The sequence below is a fragment of the Phaethon aethereus genome, assembly GCF_964289735.1.
Source record: "Phaethon aethereus genome assembly, chromosome: 10".
NCBI lineage: Eukaryota > Metazoa > Chordata > Aves > Phaethontiformes > Phaethontidae > Phaethon > Phaethon aethereus.
Window position 1 is genome coordinate 8,779,957 of NC_138586.1, and position 14,893 is coordinate 8,794,849.

General features: G+C 56.4%; 1 protein-coding gene across 1 annotated transcript in view; it reads left to right on the forward strand.

Annotated features, from left to right (window-relative positions):
* CD99L2 (CD99 molecule like 2) overlaps positions 1 to 14,167 on the forward strand; it is a 30,372-nt gene extending 16,205 nt beyond the window's left edge. The window contains exons 2-10 of the mRNA XM_082004017.1: positions 1,244 to 1,309; positions 3,580 to 3,618; positions 5,903 to 5,983; positions 6,998 to 7,090; positions 9,262 to 9,324; positions 10,435 to 10,474; positions 10,573 to 10,688; positions 13,356 to 13,421; positions 13,855 to 14,167. Of these exons, the coding sequence (XP_081860143.1) occupies positions 1,244 to 1,309; positions 3,580 to 3,618; positions 5,903 to 5,983; positions 6,998 to 7,090; positions 9,262 to 9,324; positions 10,435 to 10,474; positions 10,573 to 10,688; positions 13,356 to 13,421; positions 13,855 to 13,919 (629 nt within the window). The 3' untranslated portion in view covers positions 13,920 to 14,167. The remainder of the gene's footprint in view (positions 1 to 1,243; positions 1,310 to 3,579; positions 3,619 to 5,902; positions 5,984 to 6,997; positions 7,091 to 9,261; positions 9,325 to 10,434; positions 10,475 to 10,572; positions 10,689 to 13,355; positions 13,422 to 13,854) is intronic.
* Positions 14,168 to 14,893: the final 726 nt, after the last annotated feature.

Below are 14,893 nucleotides of genomic sequence, written 5' to 3' on the forward strand. Positions count from 1 at the left end.
GCAGCCGTGGGCTGGGGCATCTATTACTTAGACGCACCCCCGCAGCACAGCCTAATGCCGAGAGGTTTGCGAGGGGAGAGAAGCCTACAGCAACCTTCCAGCCATAGACCCGGCATTCAAATCGCCCTCGGGTTTGCGGAGCGTACATTTACACAGACGGCAAATGAAACGCGATGTGATGTGTGAGTAAGTGGAACTGGAGCTGGAGGTGTTGCAGTACTCAGTGACCACTCTTAGTAGAAGTTTTTCACCGAAATGCTGATACCTGCTTTCTGGTGGACTGGTGCCTTCCTGTTGTTATTGTCCTTGTCGGTAAAGCTTTAAATTTATTCATGAAGCACGCTGGAGCTCAGGTGGCAATAGCTAAATCCATTTAGCAGTAGGAATAAGAGGAAAGCCATTTTAATGTTCTCTTGCAGTGCGGCAGTACTTAGCAAACCCAAAGGATATTAATTACTCAGCATGCTCTGAGATGTAAAAGCATGAATTTATCAAGACAAATACATTCAGAACTAGGGTAAGTCAACAGTAATTAACGTGATGCAAAAAAAAGACAGAGAAAGGAAGGATTAGCTGGCCCTATCGCAGGAGAACACGGCGTAGTGCTGAGTTATCCTCGGGATATTATAAAGTGACTGGAGTTGTGGTGAGGCATCTCTAACAAAAACCCTGCCTGTGCCTGTCAGGTGTATCCCTGCGATGGGGGTTTGGTCCTGGTTTGCATTACCAAGGAGAGTGATGGAGGCAGTCTCTGAAATGCTAAGTTGCGCTTGGCAGCCAGCAGCAGCATTTTGATACGAAGCCTTTGATGTTGGAAGGCACTTGCGAAGAAGAGGTGCATAGGGCTTTTTTGTTTTTCACCAAACTTGTCTGCGCTGTCCCAGTGTTTTCCTGGTGTTTAGCAAACGTATAATCGTGAGCACAGCCACAGATGAGTGGCAGCCTGAGAAGTGAATTGGTAGGCTCTCCTTGGCAAATTTAAGCATAGCGTGTGTTGTTATCCCACATCCATTAGGGCAGACAAATGGAAAATCCAGAGATGACTGCTCTGCAATTTAGCAGTCACAGCATTCAGAGAAGGCTGATGTCTTCCTCATCACTGGTGATGGGTCAGGCTTGGAAAAAAACAGAAAGCCCTCTAAAAACTAAAGCAATTTGAGCACACGAGTCTAGCCACACCGTATTTAAAGGCGGTTCACTTTGTGCAGAGCGAGTACAACTGGTGCTGATTCTTTGTCTCCAGGTCATGGGGACGACCCAGGTGAATTCAGCCTAGAAGATGCCCTGTATGACGTCAACACCAAGCGACGTAAGTCACATTTATCTATTCTTTTAAAGGGGAGAAAACAAATAGTCATTAATAGGTGCGATTTGTTCTTTGGGATCTGATGCCGGTGGGAGGGTGGTGGAGGATACGGCTGCCTCATCATCTCTGCCCAGGGAGATGCAGTGTCCGGGCTTGCCAACGGGTGGGACTGGGGATAGTCCTGGAGAAGCTGCTTGCTGACCTTGTGCCCTCCGCCTTCTGATTCCCACCGGCAAACCGCCCAGGCACGCCAGTGCTTTGACGTAGCGACAGCACTGAACACATCTTTTTGGCTTCCTTGCATTCGTTAGTAACACCTACCATCAAACATGCCCCGTTTGCCTGGGAGCTAACGCGTGAACCGCTCTCTTCTGCAGCCGGTGAGGGCAGCCCCCTGAGCCCGGCCGGGCTGGGCAGCACCGCGTCCTTCCCTGGTCCCGCTGCAGCGCAGCACCCAGGGAAAGTGAATGGCGCGTTGGCTTCTTGCTTTGCTTCACTTAAGCATAAAAAAAGCTTAAGCTTTTCAAGCATAACCCGTCAGTTAAAAGAAACTCATTCCTGAAGGGGGTGCCTTTCTGCTGCATGCTGATATTTAATATTTGGCTTTGAAATACACAATTTTTATGTAAGTTGGGGCTGGGCTGTGTCGCTGAGGGGACAGCAGTGCCTGGCAGAGCTCAGCCTCGGGCCGGGCAGAAACAGCGGCAAGGTCAGGGTGCTGGCGGGGGGTTTCCACCACGCTGGCAGCGGGAGGCTGAGCGGAGCAGCTCTCATTTCACACCCAAAGGAGAAAGCTGACCGCCAGCGCAGCCGCTGACGGAGGAGGCTCGCCTCCCTCCCCGGCGCATGTCACACGCCGCTCCCCAGCGCCACGGGCCGAGCCCAAGAGCGGTCTGCACCCAGAGACGCCGCCCGCTCCCCTTTGCTGCGCGGCCACAGAGACGCCGCGGCGGAGTTGCAAACGCCAGCGCTCAGGACCCCTCACCGCCCGTCCCTCACCGCCCGTCCCTCCCCGCGCGGCTCGTGGTGAGCGTCCCCGGCACCCGGCCGGGCTCCTGCGGACACCACGAGCATTCCAGCGAAGGCTGTCACAGCGCTTGAAAGCTCTTACTTCATAGTCGAACAACACAGACGCTCGCGCTGTGTTACGTTGGAGTTTACGTGGAACAAAGCGTCAGGGTGCTCCGTGCGCCCCTCCCGCAGCGTGCCGGGTTCGGCAGGAGGGGGGTGGCGCAGACCATGGGGTAGCAGACTTGGTCCCGGGTTCGAGGGATGTCAGCTAGGATTTTGCAAGCCCTTTAATACAGTACGTGGAGAGACGTGTTAGAAATGCCTAATGGCCACCTCGTGCAGAGGGAAAGCAGCGCTTCCCTGGCCGGAGTCCCAGCTGGGAGCGGGGGGAAGAGGCAGTGCTGTCCCCGCTGCCTCCCCGGCTGCTGCGGCCCGCTCTGGACTTCATCGCCTCAGCCCCAGAATAAAAGCGAACGAAGGGTCTGGAGTCAGGTCACATCAAACCGTACCGGCAGACTGGAAATGAAGCCCAGTAGAAGCGCTCTGCTATTCCGAGGCGCAAATGGAAATGTATGGGAATAGAGCAGCCACAACTCTGGCTCATAATTTATTCATATACTTGTTAATGGTAGCGGCTATTAATAGATAGTGGCTTACAGGGGGTGAAAAAAAACAAATAATCAACCCCTCTGAAGGCTGACTGGAGCTTGTTTTAGCCCCGGAGTGGCCCTGGGAGCTGGGATCTGAGCATCGGGGTGTCACCAAAATTCCTCCAGCTGATAGGGAACCTGCCATACATAATGCAGCCCTGGAAATTATCTGTCATTTAACTAACCGGCCGGGCAGGGGACAACAAAACATTGGCAGCTTACTCTTGTTTTCCATGCTGTTCTGTACAGTATCTGTCCTTGCTCTGTTTGCTGCTGTCTCCAGGAGTCTTAATTCGGGACAGTTTATTACAGCTTGCTGCTTGCCGGGATGCCGGCCGGCACGGCGGCAGCGTTCGGCCCCAGGCGCAGCTGTGCCCTGCAGGGCTCCGGGCCCGATCCTGCCCCCGCGCACAGGCAGTCCCGCTCCCTGTGGCCACGCGCCGTGCGCCTGGGGGTTTCGTGGCTCTGGGCTCCCAGTTTACAAATGCAGACGAACGATGGTCAGCTGGAAAGCTCGTGGTGAAATCTTTGCTATTTGTTCTCCAAGCAGAAGCGACACATTTTCGGTGGTGCCCATGACTAACGTTTTCCTCCCCGTCTGTTTTGTCACAGCCACTCCCGAGGGACCCAGAAAGCCGGCAGGTGGGGCAGGTGAGACCTTCGTGCCTGCGGGGTTTGCTTCCCATGGGCGTTTGAACAGCGCGAGCCAGCCCGGGGGCTGCGTGCCGGCAGCCGGGTGCTGCTGCCTTAGCAGAGACTTCGTGCGGACACCTTTGCTTGCCCGCGCGAGAGCCCCAGATGTCCCCGGCTGCAGCCCCCCGCCCCTGTGCTTGCAACAGGCAGGAAGCCTGTCCTTCTGCCCCGCATCGGCTGGTTGGGTTGTGTTAGCTTCGTCTGTCCCCACCAGCTCTCTGACGGTGTCTTCTCTTACCCTTCCCACCAGCATCGGGGCGTCGCGGCGAAATTCGCTGATTCCCAGTATTGCAGGGGCGGGGATGGAACAGGCACGGGAGCGAACTGACCACCTCCGGTGGTGTCAGGGGAACCAGTGGGTTGATGATGGAAGGGGAGGGCAAGGGCAGCTGTGCTTGAGAGGCACAAAGCTGAGATGCTTCTGGTGTTGCCATGAGCAAGTACAAGCCAGTTAGTTTATCTTCTTGAGCCCGAGCTGCCCTTTTCCTCCTCTTTGCTTTCCCCTCTGGTGTAAGGAAGCTGGTGCCTGTGTGCATTTGTGCACACCTCCCATACAGCTGAAGTGAATGCAATATTGATATTTCTGTCTGTGCTGAAGGCGAGTGGCATTGGAGCATTTATGTGCAGGGATGAATTTCGCACTTTGCAGTAACCTAATGGAAAAGACACAAATCACTGCTCAGCTACATAAGAGCCTTTGCTTCTGGCTGCATGGCAACTGCCATCCTTCCAGGAGGGATTCCAGAGGATATTTTCCTTCCTTTTTTTTCTCCAAGATATCCCCAACCTCCACAGAAAGGCCCAGCCTGGTGACATTTCCTCATCCAGGGAAAAACGTCTCTTCAACACTTTGTGCCCATCAGATGTCCTGGCTGGCCCGCTCCACAGTGCCTGCCCCGGTTGAGGAAGCTCCTTTAAATTTGCCCGAGGTTCATCAGCAGCAGCTCCTCTGGCTCAGTTCTGGCCAAACATACCTACTTAAATATAGCGTGGTCACAAGAGCTGAGGGTTGCTCAACCCTGCCAGAGGAGCCTGAAATAAACTGCAGCAGGGAAGCAGTTGGAACTGAACCTGCTCACCCCTGCATGACGATCTCTGCACAAATTTAAGCAAATCCATCTGTCCAGCTCCTTGGCCACCGTGGTCCTTCCTAGGGACAAGAAAAGTCAAGTGCCTGAAGCACACGCAGGGCTTCCTCGTTTGGATCGCAGCCCGAACAAGAGTCCCTTTGATCCAATAAGCTCTCCCTGGGAAATGGATGCGTGCCGAGGCCGAGGCTTTGTCTCGGCAAGTTTCTTCTTCCCCAGGGAGTGCTTTTTGGATGAGTGATGGCACCGAGGGGCTCCCGCGGTGGGTTCCCATTCCCTGGCCCCATCTTTGGTGCATCCTCCACTTGGCCCAGGGTCCCTCGTGTGTGGCCATGCAGGGAGCAGAGCGGGTCCCAGCCCCTGGCTCGATCCCTGCAATACTTTCTCATCTGCAGCCTCCACCTCTCGGGAGATGCTGCAGGACACCAGCAGGTCTCCCACCGAAACGCATTATTTTGGGGTCGCTCAGGCCGGGAGCTGGCGGCAGCCGGGGCTCGGATGGGGAGGGTTAAACAACAGCCAGGCTGATCTGAAGGCTCTGCAGTACGCTTGCGATCGAGCAGTGGAGCAGCTGGACGCCCTCCTCAGCCCCACGCCGACGCAATGGTGCAAGGTCACTTGCACAGCGCCCGCAGAGCTGCCACGTGGGGGGTGCGTGCCAAAAGCCACGCACCGTCCCCACAAATGGAGCCGTTAGCTGCTGTTAGGTGGGGGGGCGTCATCGCCGAAGCAGCGCATCCTTAACTGTCGTTTCAGCAGTGCCTGGTCCTGCTCCTGCGTGCCACAGGTATCCGGCGGGGGTGGCACGGGGCTGCCCGCGGGGTGGCCCCTGAGCTGCTGTCCCGCCGGCAGCACGGTTGGGGGGATTTTCCTGGCGGCCCTGCTTGTCCCCTTCTCAAATTCAAGCCCTGCTGACACGTGCCCTGGCACCGGGGAGTCCCGCGAAGGCACCCACCACCCTCACTGGTGGCTTGGGTGTCCCCAGGGCACGGATGAGCGGGGGCTGCCAGGGGCAGGGGCGGCTGAGGCTCTGGCGAGACCCAACCGCCCCAGTTTCCCTGCGGGGATAGGGTTCCCCTCCCAGCGCTCCTCTGAATGCACATTTGAGAGGGCAACGTCGTTTTGGTCTCTTTTTTTTCCCCCCCTCCCTTCAGACAACAGCTTTTGGGATGTCATCCGCACCACCACGACCAAGCAGCCAAAAACTACGAGGGCCCCCCCGAAGCATAACCCAGGTGAGGGTGAGCTCCTGCGACTTTGCCCCGGCTCCGCTGCCGGCGCAGGCAGAGGCTTTGGGATGTGCCTTGGCGACGGTGCTGCCCCTCGCCCCGGTATTTCCAGCCTCTGTTTGTTTGTTCACATGAGACACCCAGGGGAAAAAAAAAATAGAAAAGCACATGGTGGACAGGGTATTGTGGCATTACCCTGCACTTCCCCGGGTGGCTCCCTGGCTCCTGGACCATTTTGCATTCCTCTGCCTGTTTTAAGGCTGTGGTCTTGCTGTCCTCCCCGGCACAGCACGGTGCAGCACCGCACCACGCAGCACAGCCGTGCCGCGCTCCACCGGCACACCCGTTCCACACGCTCAGGGCGCCCTGTCAGCCGGCGCTTCGCTGCCTGCTCAGGCAGTTTTGGTTCTCCCAGGCTTTAAAAAAACAAAACAAAACAAAACAAAGCACCGCACCAGTTTTGGATTGGAACGAACTAAGGTCCACGCTGGCGGGAGGGCTGAGGTGGGCGCCGTGCCACGGCCTCAGCTGCCGTTTGGCGAAGGCAGTAGCTGCTCTGTCAGAGCCGGGTGCTCAGGGCACCGGCTGGGCGGGTCACAGAGAAAAATACCACGGAGCAACGGAGCCGCCGGCTGCTCCAACCCGCGCGCCAGCACGGCGCAGCCGCCTCCTTCCCCCCGGCGTGCCCCCGGCACGGCCGCTGGCGGGGCCCTTGGGAGCGCCTGCGGGGCTCTGGCCTTTCCTGTCCAGCTTGATTTATCCGATCGCCTGGCGCTCGAGCTGCGCTGCGGGGCCCTTTCTGTGGGAAGAACACAACGTTTCTCACCACAGGGGGCATGAAACGGGATGGGTTTGGAAGATCTGCCACGACGCTGCATAGCGAAACCAGGTGCTTGTGTTGAGGGCTTCATCTCTTTCAGTGGCACTTCTCCCTGGCAAAGCTGAGCATTTCCTCGATTAATTAATTACGGAGCTCTGCAGCCTGTGGCCAGCACTGCTAACCCTCCTGCTTTTTTTTAGCAAGGAATCCTATGGATTTTGACTTGGCTGATGCCCTTGACGATAAGAACGATAGGAAGGATGGTGGGAAGCCGGACGTAAGGCCAGGTGAAGGTACGTTGACTTCCCCTCTCCATCCTACTTGCCACCGGCCACGCTGTCCCCCAGGACCTGCGGGAGATCCTCCCCAGCCCCTCCCGGGTACAGGCTCTCGCCGCCAGCCGCCGTCCCCGCGAAGTGACAGGGTAAGGAGAAACCGAGGTGCTGCCTCGCCCCGGGCTCCTGCCTGCAGCCAGCACCCCGCTGCCCCTGCCCTGCCCTGAGGTTCCGCAGGCAGCACAGCCCCTTCCTCCAGGGCCGTGGGGAGGGAAGGAGCCCCCGCCTTGGCAGAGAGGGGCTCTGCCTAACAACCTGTTACCTGTCTGCAGGTTTCTTTCCCAGGGTCTCTTCTGACCCATTAAATTGCGGTGATTGTGTTAAGTTCCCCCTCGTCCCTGTACCTGACAGCTATTTAACCGAGGGCATGTGCTGCTGGGGTTCGCAGTCATTGCCAAGACATAAATCTAGAGCAGGCTTAAGTCCTGGCATAACATACGCTATGGGCTGGGAGACTTTTTTTCCATGTCTAAAATACTCCAGTGAATGAATCATTTGTCTACAAGGATTGTTCCCTTGAGCACTTGAGCTAGAAAACAGACTTTGCACGGCTAGTTTATTGATGTCGAGATGGCCGTATACCCTGCTCACACATGTAATTAATAGTCAGACATTTTATTAGATTGTATTAGCTAGGTGACTTGTCTGCACTTTGATATTCCGGGCTTGTTGAGGTTTCAGACTCCTGCAGGAAAGGTTGAGGTGTTGAACCGCTGGAACGTGGCACCAGTCACAAACCAGCACATGCATTTCCCCAGCATTGCTGCACCCTGGACTGCCCAGGACCTCTCCCAGTTCTGGCATAGTCAGGAGGTTTTTTAGGTTTTTTAGGGTTGGGTTTTTTTGTTTTTGTTTTTTTACACTCATCACTAAACCCATAAATCTGCGTTTTTCTTCCAGTAAGCTGGTGAATAAGGCAGTCTCCTCCAGGCTAAGGCAAAGGTAACCCTTCCCAAGGCACAGTATCAGAGAAGGAACCTTTTGCTGGCTCGCCGTTGGGTCTCTTCTCCCATCACACGTCTTGCTGCGCCCCAAGGGTCCCTCTGGGGCCGGAGCAGAGGGGTCCAACAGCTCCAGTCATTCAGCTGATGATTCCTAGGCCACATTTCTCTGTGCCTGTCCTGCATGACTTGAACATTCCCACTACAACCGTGTCCAGGATAACTTTTTTTCACCCGTACTGAGACGTGCCGGTGCTCCGTTCTTCCACTGGAGCTGCTCCGTCCCTCCGGGAAGGAGGGACTCGGCTCCCTGCCTGCAGGACCCAGGGCCAGGCTGGCACTGCCGGGGCTCGCCGGAGGCAGGGCAAGGGCTCGCTGGTCCCCGGCAGCGTGGCCACCACACGCACGAATCGCTTCTTCCTCCCTCCTCCGCAGAGGAGGCCGAGCAGCCAAAGCATTTGAACTCATAAATACATCAATCATTTTGGTTAAAAAAATAATATAGTAGTATTTAAACTTTGATTCAGGGGTATTTCTTTCAAGGTGGACTTAAAGTCAACTATCACCTCTTTTATGAGCTTAAAATAATTTGGGGTTAAACATTTTGTTAACGTCTGGTAATTGTGAGAGAAGCAGAGCTGCTTATTAACCGGTCCCTGTTCTTGCTGGGGATGGACTAGCCGGCTGACTGGTTTAAATGGGTGTGCAAACCCCTGCTCTAGGCCCTGCTGCACAGACCCCCCCTCCACAGCTCTTGAAAATAGTTGGAGCGTTTTAGAGAAAATACTCAAACGAATAGAGCAGCCTCCCTCTGCCCAGCAGAGAAACGTTCCCTAGCAGCGGGGGGTTGCAGGAGCCCACTCCCACCCTGGGCGCGTGACGCTCGCAGGTGACCCCCGCCCAGAACCCCCCAAGAGCCCCATTTCCAGGCCCTGCCCATCCAAAGGTGCTCCGTTTTCCGGATCCCTCTCATCCCAAGCAACCCACATGCTGCTTTTCCTTCCCGTTGTGTTGTTTTCTAGGCAGCTCGGGCTGCGGCCGCCCTCCAGGGAGGCGGCTGTGGTGTTCTGCTGGGCGAATTTGGCTTTCGCAGGCCGAGGGGACGAGCTGCCCTGTGGCCGCTGCCTCGCGGTGGGGCCGGGTCTCCCTTCGGGTGCCAACCACGTTCTGTTCTTGTTATTTTTAAAGCATTTTCAGATGACGACCTGGCCGACATTGTGGACGGCGGCTACAGCCCGGACAAGAAGAAAGGTAAGCGGTGACCTACGTACGTTCGTTCGCTTTAGCAGCCACGTCTTGGGCAGTAACCCCCGTATTGACCAGCCTCCTAGAAGCCGCCTTGCGCAGAGCGGCGCTCACCTTCGACGGGGGTGTGCGTTCGGGGAAGGGGGCCTCAGCCGTGGGGCCGGGGAACACATGGGTTTTGGCCTCCATGGTCACACCTGCCCACGGTTGGAGGTGCTTGCTTTGATCCCGCGGAGGCTCTGCGGCTCCGGCTGCCGCCAGGGCAGACAAGACCCACATCTCCCCCGCCACCGCCGAAGCAGATGCCCAGCCCTGTGCCACGGGAGGGCACAGGCCTTCGTTTGCCTTCCACCACGTGACCACCAGCGGTTGAAACAAGGAGGAAAACCAGCAACAACCGCATAAGCCTTTGCACGTTTGCGAGGATCCGCAGCGTTCAATATTAAAAGCAGTTGAGTAAAGAGATGAACACCACAAGCCCGATCGACATTTAATGAATCCCTGTGCCAGGGTCAAACCGCATCGGAGGCATTAATGCAATGCTGACCTGCTTCCATAAATCCAGGATGCAAGTGACTCGGTAAGGACTGCAGCTTCCAGCAGCAGCAGCAGCAGCTTCCCTTCCCAGCCCAGTTTCTCCAGGGAAGGTGACGCTATAATGGACTTCAAGCCAAGTGAGGATTCCCTGACCTTACGGAGCGTCGCCAGTCGCCTCCCTGGGAGGCGCAAGGACGCTGTGTAACTACGCGGCAGCGTTTCATTTCTTCTCTCCCGACACCGAGCGCGGCGCGGGATGCAGGCGAGGTTAACTGTCCGCAGGCGAGGCGTCCCCTGCAGGGGCTCCCCGCAGAGCTCCCCCGGGCACACGTGGGGGCAGAGGGGGGGCTCCGGACCCCCCTGAGAAGGGGCGACCAGCCACCCTGGGAGCCAGGCAGAGGCGTGGGGCAGCAGAGACGCTGTGCCCCACGGGGGCATACGCTCGCCCCCAGCCCAGGGGTGCCCTGGGCCTGCGCTGCCGCCCCTCCCCGGCGTGCCCGCTCCCTCCCGGCCCGCCCAGCGCGGCGGTGGGGGGAGCAGAGGGGCGCGGGGCCGCTGACGGGCTTGTGTCTCTTGCAGGTGCCGGGGGCAGCACTGACAGCGACTATGGCGGAGGTGGGTGCCGGGGCTGTGGGCTCAGCGGTGGGGTGGGATGGGATGGGTGGTGCACGTGCCCCCGCCGCACAGCACCCCTCTCTCTCTGCACCCCACAGGCAGCGTGGCAGAGACGGGGACGATCGCTGGCATCGCCAGCGCCCTGGCCATGGCGCTCATCGGGGCCGTCTCCAGCTACATCTCCTACCAGCAGAAGAAGTTCTGCTTCAGCATCCAGCGTAAGTCCCCCCCGACCGCCTCAGGGGCACAGGGCAAGCACCCTCCTCTTTGCCCCCCAACCCCTGCTGCCGTTTCCAGCCCGGAGAGGGGAGGGCTTGTCGGGCACATGGTGACCCAGAGCTGGCAGAGCAGAGCCCTTCCCTCCCCCAGCTCCCGCCACGGGCCGTTGAGCCCCCCGGCCCCAACAGGCATCGCCCAGGCAGGAATCCACCACCGGCGACAGCCCCAGGACCCGCTGCCATCCCGGAGGCTGTGCGCAGCCCCTTGCACACACCCACTGCCAGTCACAGCCAAAAAGACCAAAACACAGGCACCAAACAGTAAATATGGGGAAGAAAACCAGCACACCCCAAACCAAAAAACCCCAAAATCTCAGCAAGAAGCCAAAACTCACCAGGCAACAGGAAGGGAAGCGCAGCAAACAGCTGCGACCATGGCTGTGGAGCCATGAGCAGCCACAGGCATGGGTGATAGAGCCCACTCCACCCTCCCACAGGTGTGCAGCAATCACTGCAATTAAGTGCAAATTAAGCGGCGAAGCTTCCTATTCCCAGAAAAAGCGCCTTTTGCACCAGCTGCCCCGTAGCGTTGCTCGGTGTAAGCGTTGCAGGAGGTGTCCCGACAGCCTCGCCCCACGCTACCGGCCTGGCCACGCTGGGCTCCTGCTCCCGTTACGGGGTGGCTGCAAACAGCTGGAAAAAGCTCTTTTTAAATGAATCAAATGAAATCTCCTGCGAGTCTCCTTTGCTCTGGGGGAAAGGTGTTTGGGGTTGAAAATTTCTGCTGGAATCATGCTATTTTCCCAGTTGTGCCTGAAACAAACGGGAGCATTTTGGTAAATTAGATCAGCAGGAAAAGTCAAATGAATGTGATGGAATGAAACACCCTTGTATATTCCCCCCACTTAAATGATATTTTGGCAAGAATAAATAATTAAAAAAAAAAAGAGTAAAGGCTTTGATGAGGGGGAAGCTGAGAGACGCAAAGCCCCAGAAAGGCGGCAGGAAATTAAAGTTAATTATAAAGGAGGATTAATTTAAGCCATCAGACATGGCATGCTGGGCTAATGTCAGGCCTTAGATGCATTGCAATGCATGACAGAAATCTAAGAGCCGTCAGCCACTGCAAAAGTAGCTTTTTATTGAAAAACATAAACTGCATTTGGTGTTATCCCAGCAAAACACATGTCTTGGGGAGGCAGCGGTGGCGTGTAATGACCACTTGCTTCAAGCACGGCGGAACAGGCTCGGCTTTTTCCCTTGCCCCGCCATCCTTCTGTGGCGGTGAGGCTGCGGCTCCGTTTCTCAGTTTTGAGCCTCTCCCGACGAGCATCCACCGGTTCCTCTGAAGGATGTGTACAATGCTGCCTAATATTCTTCACCCTGCTTTGTTTTCTTGCTCCCCGCCTCCCGCTCGCTAGCCGTGCCCCACGCTGGTGCTCGGCCTCTCGGTGTCCCTCTGCCCCGCTGCGCCCGGGCAGGACGCAGCCGCCGGTGCTGCCGGCGCGGCCAGCCGCAGACTGCCGCGGCTGTGCTGCCCGCGGCTTTTGAGGGGCTTTTTTAGCCGGTTGCAGAAACTTTCCTTCTCTCGCGCGCCCCGGGAGGCTGCGGCCACCCCGTCGCTACATGAGGGCTCCCATCGCGCTGCTTTGCCTCGGCCCCGGCACCGTTCCCTGCCTCCTCCTTCCCCGTGAGGTACGACTGAGCCCCAGCGAAACGTGGGGCGAGGCGTAGCGGCTCCCTGCCACACTCTGCTCTGCATTTACACGCATATTGTTTAGATGCCTAAAAATGGCACGCTGCGTGGCCGCAGCGCGGGTTGCTTCAGCCTTCCTTTGCAAACGGGCGCGGCCCCCTCCTCTCCCCTGGTCCCTCCCGGACGGGACACGGCAGTCGGCACAGCACGCCCGTCTCTGCCTCTCTCCGAAGAGGTCCTTTAGAGGAGCCGTTGAGGCCCATGGCACGCCCCAGGCCGGCTTAACGCAAATCTGCTGCAGCTCTGAGCTGGACCAGGGCGTGCGGTGCCGCCCGCGTCCCCGTGCGCAGCCTCCTGCCGCACCGTGCAGCCGCCCGCCTGCCCGGCCGCGCCCAGCCTTGCCCTCGGCCTGGGCTGCGCTCCTGGCAAACGTTGGAAACTTCTTTGCATTTAAATAAGGGACTTACTTGGGATTCGACACCCCACTGGGATCCCGCTTCATCACCACAGCCCTGCTCTAAGCTGCTTCTTGCAGCTCTGCATACCTTAGCTTTCAGCGAGAACGGTACCATCGATCGACGCTTAGGCGCAGCCCCGCCGCACGGCAGCCCCGTCCGGAAGCCGTACGTCCTCCATGCACTTGTCCTGGCTGCGCGCCTGAGCACGGCGATCAGCCTCGCTGCCTCGCGTGATAAGGCCGGAGCAAGAGACTCAGAGAAAAAGGCTGCTGCCAGCAGCTGTGCTTTCTAGGCAAGTCCCTGTGGTCACTTTAAAATCCAGCAACGCTTTCTCAGCACCGTTTTTGGTTTACTGATGTTTGTATACCGCTGTTAATGCAGAGGAGGCTGCAAAAAGGCATCTTTGCTTTTACGGCAGATAGATAGGCCCCTTACCAGAGTTTTTAAGGCATCAAAGCAAATAATTTTTACTTTCTACCCTCCCATCTCACTGTCTTTATTGTTACTTCTCAGAGGGACTTAACGCGGAGTATGTGAAAGGAGAAAACATGGAAGCTGTCGTAAGCGAGGAACCCCAAGGTGAGAACCTGCATGCCTTACCCCGTCTGCGTCTGGCCACAAAAGCAGCTTTACGGAGGGACTGAAGTCCCTCGCGCTGTACTGAGCTGCCGTGTCTCTTTGATGAAGACACCACTTAGGTGATGCTGCAGCTTTCGGTGAAACGCCCGCCACAGTGTTTTTCCCCCTTTATTGCACACAAAGCAAAGCCATGGTAAGAGACCAAGGAGCTCTCCTGCAAACGGTGGCAGTTAATATTTAGCTTTCATGTTTTCAGCCATCGAGAGTGGCTTTTACAAGACAAGCATGATCCTTCTTTCAGTGACAGATAATCAAGGCTGCTGCAAAGGCTTTTCCAACGTCACATATGACCGGCCAGTACTGGGCAGCCATTGCTTGCGCTCTGGTTCCATCACGTGCTATTGTACTCATGATTTTTTTTTTTTCTCCCTAGTTAAATATTCAGTACTGGAATCACAGTCAGCACAACCACCAAAACAAGACGGCGCGAAGATGTAAAGTGTGACCCGGGGCTAAAACAGAATCAGTCAGCAGCAAACGGAGATCTTACGTGCTTGTAATTTAGCTTTTAATTTAATTTGACTCCAAAGCTATTTAATGTATACTTAGGCTTGAACTGGCTTCTTATAGCTCTAGGCTTTAGGGTTAGAGTGGTAGTATGTGTTCATGTTTTGTAAAGAGGTATATGTTTACATTGAAGTAATATTGTAGGTTTGATGTCCAGCCGTCTGCAAACCAACAGAAGGTGCGCCGGTAGTGCTCAATTTTCAGGTAAGGGACAAGACCTTTTTGAAGGAGCAGGAGAGCCTGCAGGTATGAGGACAGCGAAGTGCCTGTAAGTCGCAATCCAAAGCAAACCATTCAAAGCCCTTTGTACAGCACCGCCAGGCAACTTCTGCCATCAGCTACGGGCATGTCACTTCCAACGGCGGCGACGAAGACCACACATTTCCTGAGGGTAGGTTGTGGTCCTTAGCGTGGCTACACCTAGAAGTGAAGTGCCTCTGGGTAGGTCCTTGCGCGGGGCCTCGGGCCGAGGCAGGTGACTCCCCACTCCGAAGCCAGGAGTTGAGGATGCGTCACCACCGCGCAGCACTGGGCTTCTAACCACATTAAAGGACCTGATTTTCACACCGAGTCGTAAATACAGGTGACAGCAGCGCGTGCAGTGTTCACTTTTAGCAGCTACCGTTGGAGTGCTTGGCGATGCTAGAGATGAGAATGGAGGTGAAGCTGCCAAGCGATCATTTGCCTGCGTGACATGAGATACCTACATTGTCATCGAAATGAAAACTCTGTGTTTGGATGCTTTCAAGGACAGGTTCAGATCTCATTCACACTAGGAACAAATTACAGATTAAACCCAAAAGAAAGTAGACAAAGTACGTAGCCATTAACACCTGCACCACTCGCCACCACAAGAGAAGTCAAGCTTAGCAAGATGCAGTCCCCTCAACCTTCTCCTTTTATCA